The 14,114-nt window shown below is 24.6% G+C and overlaps 2 protein-coding genes across 2 annotated transcripts in view; one reads left to right on the top strand and one right to left on the bottom strand.

Annotated features, from left to right (window-relative positions):
- LOC126906043 (calcium uniporter protein, mitochondrial) overlaps positions 1-6,580 on the top strand; it is a 37,399-nt gene extending 30,819 nt beyond the window's left edge. The window contains exons 5-6 of the mRNA XM_050686273.1: positions 4,601-4,804; positions 5,488-6,580. Coding sequence (XP_050542230.1) covers positions 4,601-4,804; positions 5,488-5,793 — 510 coding nt within the window. The 3' untranslated portion in view covers positions 5,794-6,580. The remainder of the gene's footprint in view (positions 1-4,600; positions 4,805-5,487) is intronic.
- A 2,605-nt stretch (positions 6,581-9,185) lies between these two features.
- Positions 9,186-11,048, bottom strand: LOC126904382 (uncharacterized). Its single transcript, XM_050683383.1, has 2 exons — positions 10,502-11,048; positions 9,186-10,444 (listed from the first exon to the last, which is right to left on the bottom strand). Exons 1-2 carry the CDS (start codon positions 10,655-10,657, stop codon positions 9,908-9,910), a joined length of 693 nt encoding a protein of 230 aa, XP_050539340.1. The 5' UTR covers positions 10,658-11,048; the 3' UTR covers positions 9,186-9,907.
- Between the last annotated feature and the right edge of the window lie 3,066 nt (positions 11,049-14,114).

Genomic DNA, 14,114 nt, shown 5'->3' with positions numbered 1-14,114 from the left:
TTTTTTTTTTTTTTTTTTTTTTTTTTTGTTTTTTTAGTCAATTTATGGTATGTAACTTCTTAATTTTCTTTTCAACTAAATATGACTACATTAAAACACAATCAAATAATTGCTTACATTCAAGTTTCTTCCTTCTTTGAAAGAATAAATGTACTCATACTTAAACTTTTTGTTATTCCTCAATAGATTATTAAAATAATAGTCATTATTTAAAGCTAAATTTTACACAATACAGATATCTATATAAAAATCAAACTATTTTTAATGTGTACAATGAAGTTAAATTATTTTACATGAATTGACTTAGCATAATTTGTTTATAATAACGCCACTGGTAAAAAAATTGGTTAATTAGATGATAACTAGTAAATTTAAATTAAAAGTAAGTAAATATAAAAAAATTACTTAATCATAATTTAACAATAAAAATAATAACTTTATTCTGAATACCTTAGATTTTTTTGTACATGGAAACAATAAAATAATTGTTAGTTTTAGAAATTATTTTTTTTAATTTGTATTCCTTCGTATTCATTACACATATGTTTCTGGAGACTGAAAACTTCGTGTTTCTTATACGAAGGACCGCCCCATAGATGAGACGACACTATGACCTGTGGCTTATATTTTTTTAACGTTTCTGCAATCTCGAAGAAATCTCCCTGTATAAATATAATTTTGTCCCTGACTCCATAAATCTCTGCATTTTTTTTGGCGAATTCAAGTTTTTTAGCATCGATATCCACAGCGATTACTCGTGTGTATTTCTTACAATAAATACCTTTTATCCCATAAATGTTTTTCAATATCATGTTCTAGTAGTGGATATTTTGTTATTAGTATTTTCACATCCTAAAGTTCTATTCTTTTTAGTATTTTCCAGGGTTTTTGATGTAATAGGTTCAATTTTTGACTTAGTAAAAAACTATTTGTGTTAGACGTTTGAATATTTTCTATTAATTTTTCAATCGGTTTTTTATTAAAATCAAAGGAATTATCCATAAAAGAGGGATTTTCTCGAGATGTTGTGTTAAAATTTCCAGGCAATGTTTTAAATGGTTTGGTTGAAAAATTGTATTTTGACTATGATATGTTTGAGTGAAAAAAATTATTAGCTAATGTGGAAGAGTTTGTAGAAGTGTTGGTGGGATATATTTCAATTTTGTAATAATTTCTGATTTAATTTTTTTGACAGAATCAATTTCGTTATTTTGTAATGAAATGTTCATATAATGTCTTGTAATAACATTTTCTGGCATTATATCAAACAGTGGAGTTGAAAGGTTATTTTTCGACCATGTGTTCTAAAATTGAATTATTTGGCATAATAGGTATCTCCAAATTAATAGTCGAAATCAGGCAAGTATTCATAATAGGTTCTACTTATTCAGTTAAAGTCTTTTTCTTCTTAGAAAGTTTCATCTCCAAGAATGTCTGCTGCCACACAGTTGCCATTGAACTAAATATAATATGTTTGATTACTTGAATTGGAATTATAAAAAAATTGAGCGACGTCGTTATTACGAAAAACAATTCTGAATCCATTTTTTATAAATGATTGCACTCAAAACTTGAAAATTTTTAAATTATACTTCAAGAATAAAACGTAACTGTTAAGTGTTTTAAATAAATGCGTACTAATATATCACGGAAAGAAACTTAAAGATATACGCTCAAAACGTGAAATTTTTAAGTTATACTTAGAGAAAAATGTAAGATTATATAGAATTTTAAATATGCGTACAAATTTAACACGGAAAAAATCTTAAGCATAAGATCACCATACGGTGTCGATTTAAACAACATTGTTTATCCTATTTAAGAAATAAAAATAATCTTGATTACTTTTAGCTTCGATGCGAAGCGGAGAAGGTATTAATTTTACTATGATGTGTTTTTTTTTTTTTTTATGTCTGTTGCCACTTTTTCTCAGCTCTCACTGGACCGATTTCTTTCAAAAATACGTCAAAAGATCACAAATCGTATCTAGTTGAAGACATTACCCTTAAAAATTGAAAAAAATTCCCTCGTTCCCCGCAAATGGGGGAAATATCCAAAAAAATTACAAATTTAAAAATCGCTAATTTTCGAAATTTTTTCACTTTTTTTTCTTAAAACTTCCATAACTTTTTGAAAAATCAACAAATCAACATAATTTTTTTTTATACTAAAACCTTAGATATTTACCTTTCATTTGATATCATTTTTTTGAAAATCTATCACTTAACCTGCTCATTGGGGGGGATTTAAAATGGCAACTTTTTTACAAAAATTAATTTTTTCAACTTAATTTTTGAAAATGTTCCGGAAAGACTGCGTCCTTTAAACATATATCAAATTAAAGCTTATTTTATGTACTACAAAATGAAAAAAAAAAATTTGTCCCGACACTTTTTTTTCTACATTTAAACGGCTGCCGTAGTTAAAAAAACACTATTTTTGTGTTAAAATTTTCGATTTTCGATTTTAAATTTTCAACTTAAAAATGCTATAACTTTTTGAAAAATGTATATATCAGCACAAATTTTTTTTTTCTAAATACATTATAAGTACATCTTTCATTTGACATACTTTTTATTAAAATTGGACAATTTCCCCTTATATAGGGGGCGTTCAAAACTTAAAATATTGTAAAAAACATAGATCTTTTTCAACTGAACTTTTGAAAATGTTCCGGAAATACTGCGTCCTTTAAACATATATCAAATCAAAGGTTATGTTATATACTATCAAATGAAAAAAAAAAATTTGTCCCGACATCTTATCTTCTATGTGCAAATGGCTGTCGAAAATTTAAAAAAAAATGTAATGTTTGCGATAAAAATTACATTTTATCGGGATGTTTTTTGTACTTAAAACTGCCATAACTTTTTCAAAAATGAACAAATAAAAATAATATTTTTTTGTATTGAAACCTTAGATATTTCCCTTTCATTTGATATAATTTTTTTTGAAAATCTAACACTTATTCTGCTCACTGGGAGGATTTAAAATAGTAACTTTTTTACAAAAAATAACTTTTTCAACTTAATTTTTGAAAATGTTCCGGAAATACTGCGTCCTTTAAACATATATAAAATTAAAGCTTATTTTATGTACTACAAAATGAAAAAAAAAAATTTGTCCCGACGATCTATCTTCTATACGCAAATGGCTACCATATTGAAAAATATACTATTTTTGTATGATAATTATGGGTTTTGTATTTTATTTTAATAGAAGTTGATGTTGCTTTTGCAATTATCCATCAATTTTTTAAAATTAAACACTATCTACAGATTTGCATCGAAGCGTTTCTTATGATAGTGATTTTAATCACTGTCAGATTAAATCTATACTGGACCCTACTATGCAATGTCTCTACTATGCCGCGACCCCACTGTGCTATTGTTTTTATTTAACAAATTTAACAAAACATTTTTCCAATAAGTCAATATATATTTATTTATTTTTAAAATTAATTTTCGATTATTTCTACAAACCTGAATAGTAGTCATAATGTTATTATTAGTTAGTTGAAATAACTAAAAGTTCGGTAACCGTCGTAAAAAATATTAGAATTGAATATCCTCCTCAAAAATTGACATTCAATTTTTAGGAAGATAGTAAGAGAAATTCAGAACTTTCAATTTAATTCAACCATTGGATAATTATTATTAAATGTATATGATTTAATAAAAATTGAAAAAAATTAAGTACAAATTATTTTTGTTGTGTTAAAAATAAGTTAATAAAAATTATACAATTTCATGATTTTTATAAATTTAAAATGTATCAGAATCATAAACAAACGTAATGAATAATGATTCGGTTGGATTTTTTTTATTTTGATCCTCATTAAATGATTACATAAATGTGTATTACTATGCTAATACGAAGAAAATTTCATTTTTAATATAATAAGGTAGTAAGGTTATTTTTCTAAATAAATTTCATAGTATATATTTTACATTTTTGAAACTAATGATTAAGCTTTTACAATCGTATTAAAGTGTATAAAGATTTTGGTCAAACATTAGACATTAAATAAAAAAACATTCTTTAGGTCCTTGTATTTTTTTGATAATGTAGTTTAATTTTAAATCTCGTATATACTTACAATTGTTTAACTCAATATAATAAGAATCTTATATAATACACACAATATTTACTTAGGGTGCGATTTTTTTTTTTTTGTTATAATAGAAGGATTGTTAACCAATTTTCTAAGTAACAAACCATATCACATCACGAGGTTCTCATTATTCAAAGTATATTATTTATATAAAAAAAGGATCGCCTCAATTAAATGATTTGTTTGCTTATCACTTTTTTTATGAGAGCTATATTTTTCATTGGGATCATATATGTCATAATATAACTTTATTAGCTTAAATTATGATGTCACTATTAATTCGTACGTCACATTGTTTACGTGAGCAACCTTCACGAAAACTACTATAACCCTTAAGTCATAACTCAAATAGTGTATAAAATGTTCGAAATACAGTAATGTGTTGAACAATCTCGACGTTTCGCGTATAAAAAGAAGGTTTATTCCTTTAAAGCGTTTTACAGCATTTTTATGTCTTAATTAAAATTTTTGATTGTTATTTTACAGAAAAGGCAGTCCATCGACTTGGTCGCTAACAGGCAGACTTCAATTCTGACTTGGGTCGGACTGGGTCTTATGTCTGTGCAATTTGGTATATTAGCCCGACTTACTTGGTGGGAATATTCATGGGACATAATGGAACCGGTCACGTACTTTGTCACTTACGGTACTGCAATGGCAGTGTATGCTTATTATGTACTCACGAAACAGGTAAATTCTATTTAATATAAAAAAGTTGAGGTTGATCATTTATACAACAGTATGTTAAATTTTCATTTTAAATTACATTTGATACTCGAAATTCAATATCAATTTTGTATTTAGTAACCCAGCAACTTTTTCCGTTAAAATTCAAAATGTAAAAGATATATTTTTTAATTTTTCAATTGAAAAAACAATGTTTTTATTCTTAAAACATAAAAAAATTAAAGTCAACAACTTAAAAATATTAGATATTGTCCTTTTGTCATTTAATATTTAAATATTTAGCTTTTTTAGTAATTCTTAATGGTGGAGTTAACTTAATTATATAATATTTTTTTATGAATTCAAGACATATAATGGAAATTTTTATTTTTATTATTATATTTAAATTATTAATTATTTAATTTTTAATTTTGCATCTTGTTAAATAAAATAACTCACTTTTTTTTATTAAAATATTTGAATACTCCGTTTTATAATTTTACTATTATTATTTGTTAACTCTATAATTTGGAAGATGTCATGATTTTCATTTCTGTGAATACCAACGTTAATAAAATGAAAATCTATTTGAAAAAAGCAAAATGTTTATTATTATGCTATCTTTTAATTAAAAATTAATGTATAATATTAGTTACAAGATTATAATAATAATTTAATCTATTTTATTATATATCTTTTTTTAATAGGAGTACTTAATGCCTGATGTTCGTGATCGTCAGTATTTGATCACAATGCACAAAAAAGCTAAGAAATCTGGTCTGGACCTGTACTTATATAACCAGCTAAAGGATCAATTGTCTTCTGTGCAAACTGATCTTGCCCGGCTCAAAGACCCATTAATACCACCACATAGAGCTCAAGTGTTGCACGACCCTTTAGACGGTGAAATAAATACTAACAATATTTATGGTGGTCAATTTAGTAGTATATTATCGAAAATTAAGGCTCAGTTCAAGTTTATACGGGATGACTTAAAAAGCAACAAATATTAAATTTCACTTACAAAAACAGAAGCAACTAAAGCAGTATTAACATTATAATACATAGTATTATGTTTTTATCATGTATTTTTCAATTGGTGCTACAAACATAAACATGTCTGTTTAAGTTATTGTTCTTTTTGTATACTTAATTTCTTTACACCTAGACAACTTTATCTCAACACAGGGTTAGAGTATTTTGCATGTATTTATTTTGCACAACTTATTTTAAACATACATAATTTTACTATGCTTTCTACTTAATTTTAATCTTTTTATCTCTGTTTTAAAACTCTTAGTTAATCAACATTTTACATTTATATTACTATCTATCTTAATACAAATATTTTTATAGTTTAAAATTTTATGAATAGAAAAATTGTGAAATACATTGACAAGATTACAATCACTTATGGATTTAGCACCAGGGTTGTTGTTTTAAAACTAATATTAAATTATGTTGATAAAATATAAAATATTTAAATTTCTTAAGATTTCTATTGTTAAATGTTGGGTATATGTATGCTGTTACAAGCAATTGTTTAAAAATTCTATAATTGTGATAAATGAAGCATGAATCTAAAAATTGGTAAGCTTAATATTATATTGTATTTAATTTATTTATTATATTCAAATTCTTGTATTTGTTTTCACCAACCTTTTATACAATAAAATTTTATTCTAATTATTTATAAATCAATTTAGATAATTAATACTCATCATTTTCTATTTTATTTTTTGAATGAAAAAATTTAATTTAATTTATTTTAACAATGACATTCTAGTAAACCTAAATAAATCAGAAGTCATCTGTACACTGTAAAAAATTTTCAATTGAATTATTGTAACTTCTTAGTATATAATTAAGGCTCAATAAATGTAATAAAAATTTTAATTTAATTTTAATTTTAATTGATTCTAATTGTTTTTTTTATTTAATATGAATAAAATAAATATTTATTAATATCAGTAATAAATATGAGTTAAACAATTATGTTTGTTATTTTATATATTTATCCTTGTATAATATTAAATGATACACTTTTATAATTTATGGTTCTTTAAAGATTTAATGCCATCTAAAATAAAAATTTAGTGCTTTTTATAAATACTAAAGTTTGTCATAAATAAAAAAAATTAAAATTATTAATTATCTTTTAATGTAATATCCTTTTAGTTATATATTACAATAATTATACATAAGTGTTAATATTAAATTTTTATTTTGTACTTTAATTATATAAATTAGTTTTATTATATTTTAAAATAATTATTTCTATATTTTATGTTAATATTATAATATTTTTTTAAATATACAAAATAAATTTTATATTAAATTTTTCCAATTGTATCCCTTTATAATTTCTGTTGTTGTTGTAACATTAATTGATGAAAAATTAAAATAATAAAGCATACACAATTTATAGGTATGACAACAACACATGTCATGATTTTATGTGCTTTTATTTTGAATTTAGTTTTTAACAACTGATTAAAGATAAGAATACAAGTCTGAATTTAAAAAATCTGACATTTAGCTTCTTTGATTATTATAAAAGTTGTAGAGAAAATTATTTCCTCTAATTTCTTAAAAGACTTTTCAATTATAATAAAATTATTTACATTATTATAATACAGCTTATTTATATGTTAAAAATATTTACTATATATTACATTTTAAAGACCTAATTTGTGTTATAATCGTAAATCTATATTAAAAATTTTAATGAAATGTGTTAGAAGTTTTAATAAATAATCAATAATTTTTTATAATTAAAATGTTCAATGAATTAAGCCTGATATTTATATAGAACAAAATAATACAACCATTCATTGTGTACCTTTGAAGTTTGACAACTAAATTAAAGTTTTGACATTATTAGCTATAAGTTATTTTGTTAGATTTAGTAGTATTATTTAAAAAATATCACAAAATTGTAATTATAAAAAATTAATACAGTTAAAACAATTAAAAAAAAGATATATCCCTGATTTATTATTTCATAAATAATAATTTTAGTCATAGCTTAACTAAACCATACATAGTGCTGAAGACAATTGTAAATTGTGTTTAACGTTTAATTGGAAATCTTTTGATGATTAAAATGATGTAAAAAAATAATTATTACACAAAAAACTTTTGATATAAAAAAAAAGATATCAATAGTTTTAAAATATATGTTTTTTTCAAGAGAATATAATGTATATACCATAAGATATATACACATTTGTCAAATTAAACTCTTACTCATAACTAAGTAAGTCAAATATTTTCATGTTATTCAATGTATTTTTCACTTTTTGACCACTCCCTAAATATTTGGTGTATTCATTAGTGAAAATTATTTCTAATAACTTGTTAAAAATCTAAATTCATCTATTCTCTCAGCTTCAAAAATTAAATAAAAAAACTGTATAAAACAATATTATATTTTTGGAAATATCCTTATTTTATCAAAACATTTTTTTTCCAAATGTTAATGTTTTTAGTTTTAGAGGTACATAGATTTATAATACATAATTTATGAATATTATTTAGATTATTATATTTCATATTAAATATTATACGTTTCGTTTTCATTAAATTAGTTCTAATAAATTCTTGTCAAACCATGATTTTATAGAATGGAACATTTTGTTTGCTTTTTGATATACGTTTGTAGTATTTTTATCTTGTAATAATATGACAATATCATCAACAAAACATATTTTTATTTAACATTAATATTAAGCAAATTATTTATATATAAAATAAATAATATAGGCCTTAGAACAGTTTCAAGAACACTATGATTAATAATTAAAGAAGTACTGTAACTATCATTAATTATTTCAACTTGTAATCTTGTATTTTTGACTGAATAATCTAGTTTTAGATAAGTTTGGGACAGTATTTTGATAGTAAAGATGCATAAAGTCAGGTAATTCGTTTTTATATTTCCTTTAAACCCTAAAAAATTCGTGGATTAATTCTTAATTGATTTTGAGAAAATTTCATATGACTATAACAAATTATAGTCATACGTTTACATTTTACTCTTAAATTAGAAGATAATTATTTGAACAATTTGAAAATGTAAAGTTTTTATGAGCAATATTTTTTGTTTAATATTATTTCTAAGTTCAGCGCTAAACCTAAAGGAAATGTGCTTTTTCCGATACAATAATTAGGAACTTATTTAAGAATCACATCATTCAAACATTATAAAATTTATTAACTTTTATATTAAAACTTTTATATATTTATATAAATTTATTGGAACTTTTTGGCCACTTTACAATTGAAAGTCTATTAACGCACAAAATAATTTGATAAAATTAGATGATAACAATGTTTAATCAATGTCGAACAGCTTTATTTCATTTAAACAATTGACATAATTAGTGTTACGAATTATATTTAGTTCAGACAAAAATAAATATATGTGAACAAAAAAAATTGAAGAATAAAACAAAAAATTAAATAATATGACAACAAGCAAATATTTAAACAATAAATAAAGAAATAAAGTGCTTGGTTATGAAAATGCAAACAGTTAATAATAAACGTAAACAAGAGTTTTTTTAATGAAAAAAAGACATCATTGACAGTGCGTAATCTCCGTTAACAACGTTAACTGTCGAATGCAAATGAATTGGAGTTATAAGGTAGTATAGTAATTTATAATCAAATCAGTTTCACCACCGTACTCGGTCCAATAGTTTTTATTGCTTCTACGTTAGCATAAACAGTAGTTAACATTTCTTTTGGCGGTGATGTTACGACAATATCAATTAATAAAGACTCTCCTTCGAAGTGCTTTGGCATCTCATAGACTTCTTTTTGGTTAAACAACATCATTTGTGCTGTGTCAATCAAGTAAATTTTTAACATACCATCGTTCGTCTCGTCCATAATTTTCCCACGGTACCATTCAGCGCCAAAAAATATCAAGCACATGTCGTACTTTTCAACTTTCTGGATGCGTCTCAAGTTATTTTCCATTTCGCGTAGTTTATCGCACAAGGTGATAACAGACTTTCTACTCTCCATCGTGTGTACAAGATAACATGTCTTCGCTCGTTTTTGAACTATCATTATCTGTGGAAATATAGTAATAATAGATTGTTTGTATGATAATTATAATTAACTAACTTTTTGCGTCTCGTCTAGTGTTAATGTTGGTTTCTTGGTACATGGGTCTTTTTTTATATCATTGCTGAGATTTTGTTCTTTGCAGTATTTTACTTTAACTTCATTTCGGTTTATATCTGTGTTTTTAGTGACATATTGTTTAGGCTGCGTTTCTTTCGAAGTAACGATTTCCTTGTACTGTTTAAGTCGGTCTTGAGCTGAATAACGTGTATTATTTGTGTTGTATTGTTGTCTATTATCGGGATGTTTGAATTTATTTGGTTGATGTGGTTCTTCAGTTTTGCGGTATTTCATAAGTCTATCCTGGGCCGTATAACGCTTTTCATTGTTCACTGGATAACATTTGGCGTTATATGCTGTGTAATTGTTCGGCTTAAGTCCAGGTTTGTAAGCATTCTTCTTTGTATTCTTCTCATATCTATTGTCGACGTCTTTGGGTTTCAAATTCTCAGCATTCCAAATCTGAGCGTTGAGACTTTTTTTAGATGTTGAATATGTCAACATGAGTTCATTTTTGATAATAAAAGCCTTTAAAAATATAAGTATGAATAATAACTATGCTATTTACACATATTTTTCACTTACGATATTAAATACTTCTTTCTTTTTGATAACATTGGTAAGGATATTCATCGAGACCGTGTCAAAAAATTCTCCATTTATTCCTTGAAGTTTAACGCGATACTCTTCGGGCTGTTCACGATTCTTGTCATTTACTTTGGTAACTGTTAAATTTTGCATTTAATCATAATATCTTATGACAATTCGATCTTCTATCTCTAACGGCGCCATAATTATGTTCAATATTATCGCAACCGAATTTGATGGCTGTTTTCAGAAATAGTCAATATGTTCGACTTGCGATTGTCGCGTTGATTTCAAGATTTTTGAATTTTGATTTCGACGCGACTGAGACTAATAGACTAATTTGGCTTCCACAAGAGCTTGTATGTTCTTCGTTCGCTGGTTAGACTAAAAGTCCCAATACATTTTCAGTTTACTAGATCTTTTATACTAATTTGTTTCAGTTTTTTTGGCCAACAACAAATAACGTTGCTAAAACAAATTTTAATTATTTCAAAAATAAATATGTTATTTTACGATCACCATAATAGATTGCTTTCAGCCAATAATTAAATTATATTTTTTCCACTTATACATATTGAAAAAAATTATTTTATCAACATTATTTGTCGTTGGCCAAAAAGTCTTGTTTACTTTTTATTTAAGCCAATTAATATAACAAAATACTTTTAATGATTGGCTAACAATTATTAAATTTGTTTAATAAAATAACTTATTTCGGTCACTAAGTTACAATTGCTTTTTATTCTCATGTTTATGATCACCATAATAGATTGTTTTCGGCCAGTATTTAAATTATATTTTTTTAAATTATACAAGGTGATTGACTAACTATGTCTCGCGAATTTTCTTTAAAATATTGATGTAATTATTTTATTTGTTGTAAATCTTTGTTGAGGTACTTGACAGGAAAAATAAAGATTCCATCTTCATCCTTTAACCCTCAAATCAATATCAACTGTAGTTTTTCAAATAATAACCCATTTTGTTTTTATTAATCTGTTTGACATAAAAAATAAAATTCTCAAAAAAAAAAATCAAGTTTTTTTAAATTTGAAACGAGAAATTTTTTGTTAAATTAATTGGCTTAAATAAAAAGTAAACAAGACTTTTTTTTTTTTACTTAAATAGGATAAATAATGTTGTTTAAATCGAACTGTGTGGTGATCTTATGCTTAAGTTTTTTCCGTGATCAGTTAGTACGCATATAAATTTAAAATTCTATAAATCTAACATTTTTCTCCAAGTATAATTTTAAAATTTCAAGTTTTGATTGCATACATTTATAAAAAAAAACCCAGCACAGGGGGGTCGCGGCACATTGGTGACGTGGCATAGTTGGATCAAGTAAATGATATCTGACAGTGATTAAAATCACTANGTTGCATAGTTGGGTCCAGTATAGATTTAATCTGACAGTGATTAAAATCACTATCATAAGAAACGCTTCGATGCAAATCAGTAGATAGTGTTTAATTCTAAGAAATTGGTGGATAATTACAAAAGCTACATTATCTGCTAGTTTCTTATTAATATCCTGATTAAGATAAAGTATGTCGAATGAAAAAGGGATTATTAAAAAATATTATTTCTCATAAAAAAATAATGTTGATATATTCACTTTTATATCCATACACTTTTTAATATGTCATACCATTATAAAGTTAAAAATGTAAAATACAAAATCGAAAATTTTCACACAAAAATAGCATTTGGTAGCCATTTTCACCGTGAAGATAAAATAAAGTCCGAAATTTTTTTTTTTTCATAATAAAGTATATTACATTAGCTTATATTTAAGATATATATAAAAGTGTCAGATCTTCCGGAACATTTTCAAAAGTTAAGTTGAAAAAGTTAATTTTTTGTGAAAAAGTTGTCATTTTAAATCCCCCCTTGTGGGCAGGTTAAGTGTCAGATTTACAAAAAAAATATACCAAATGATAAGTAAAGACATCAAGCATCTATATAAAAAAAAATTATATTGATATGTTCATTTTTGAAAAAGTTAGAGCATTATTAAGTTAAAAATATAAAAAAAAATTATTTTACAAAAATCGTAATTTTTTATTAACTTTGATGTCAACTTTCACCACGAAGACAAGTCCAGAGGTCAAATTTTTTTTTTTCAAATTAAAGTATATTACATTAGCTTTAATTTAAGATATATATAAAAGTGTCAGACCTTCCGGAACATTTTCAAAAGTTAAGTTGAAAAAGTTCTACTTTCTATATGCATTTTTTATATTTGAAGCCCCCCCATATATAGGGAAATAGTCTGATTTAAAAAAAAAGTATATCCAATGAAAGATGTATATAAATACTACTTCTCATGAAAAAATTGTATTAATCCATACATTTTTTAAAAAGTTATAGCACTTTAAAGTAAAAAATGTAAAATACAAAATCGAAAATTTTCACACAAAAATAGCATTCGGTAGCCATTTTCGCCATGAAGACAAGTCCAGAGGTCAAATTTTTTTTTTTCAAATTAAAGTGCATTACATTAGCTTTAATTTAAGATATATATAAAAGTGTCAGACTTTCCGGAACATTTTCAAAAGTTAAGTTGAAAAAGTTAATTTTTTGTGAGAAAGTTGTAATTTTAAATCCCCCCTTGTGGGCAGGTTAAGTGTCAGATTTACAAAAAAAATATACCAAATGATAGGTAAAGACATCAATCATCTATATAAAAAAAAATTATATTGATATGTTCATTTTTGAAAAAGTTAGAGCATTATTAAGTTAAAAATATAAAAAAAAATTATTTTACAAAAATCGTAATTTTTTATTAACTTTGATGTCAACTTTCACCACGAAGACAAGTCCAGAGGTCAAATTTTTTTTTTTCAAATTAAAGTATATTACATAAGCTTCAATTTAAGATATATATAAAAGTGTCAGACCTTCCGGAACATTTTCAAAAGTTAAGTTGAAAAAGTTCTACTTTCTATATGCATTTTTTATATTTGAAGCCCCCCCATATATAGGGAAATAGTCTGATTTAAAAAAAAAGTATATCCAATGAAAGATGTATATAAATACTACTTCTCATGAAAAAATTGTATTGATCCATACATTTTTTAAAAAGTTATAGCACTTTAAAGTAAAAAATGTAAATTATAAAATCGAAAATTTTCACACAAAAATAGCATTCGGTAGCCGTTTTCACCATGAAGACAAGTCCAGAGGTCAAATTTTTTTTTTTCAAATTAAAGTACATTACATTAGCTTTAATTTAAGATATATATAAAAGTGTCAGACCTTCCGGAACATTTTCAAAAGTTAAGTTGAAAAAGTTAATTTTTTGTGAAAAAGTTGTCATTTTAAATCCCCCCCTGTGGGCAGATAAAAGGTCAAATTTACAAAAAAAATATACCAAATGATAGGTAAAGACATCAAGCATCTATATAAAAAAAAATTATATTGATATGTTCATTTTTGAAAAAGTTACGGCAGTTTTTAGTAAAAAAAATTGAAAAAATTTCGAAAATTAGCGATTTTTAAATTTGTAATTTTTTTGGAGGTTTCCCCCATTTACGGGGAACGAGGGAAATTTTTTCAATTTTGAAGGGTAATGTCTTCGACTAGATACGATTTGTGATCTTTTGAC

Source organism: Daktulosphaira vitifoliae, unplaced genomic scaffold, assembly GCF_025091365.1.
Source record: "Daktulosphaira vitifoliae isolate Bord-2020 unplaced genomic scaffold, ASM2509136v1 Scaffold_4, whole genome shotgun sequence".
Classification (NCBI taxonomy): domain Eukaryota; kingdom Metazoa; phylum Arthropoda; class Insecta; order Hemiptera; family Phylloxeridae; genus Daktulosphaira; species Daktulosphaira vitifoliae.
This window is presented reverse-complemented; position numbering and strand designations above follow the sequence as displayed.

Excerpts from the sequence above, each read along its gene's own strand:
- LOC126904382 (XM_050683383.1), bottom strand. The coding sequence starts at position 10,657 with ATGCAAAATTTAACAGTTACCAAAGTAAATGACAAGAATCGTGAACAG. Across the intron at positions 10,445-10,501 it reads AGAAAGAAGTATTTAATATC|GCTTTTATTATCAAAAATGA; the intron begins GTAAGTGAAAAA and ends ATATTTTTAAAG.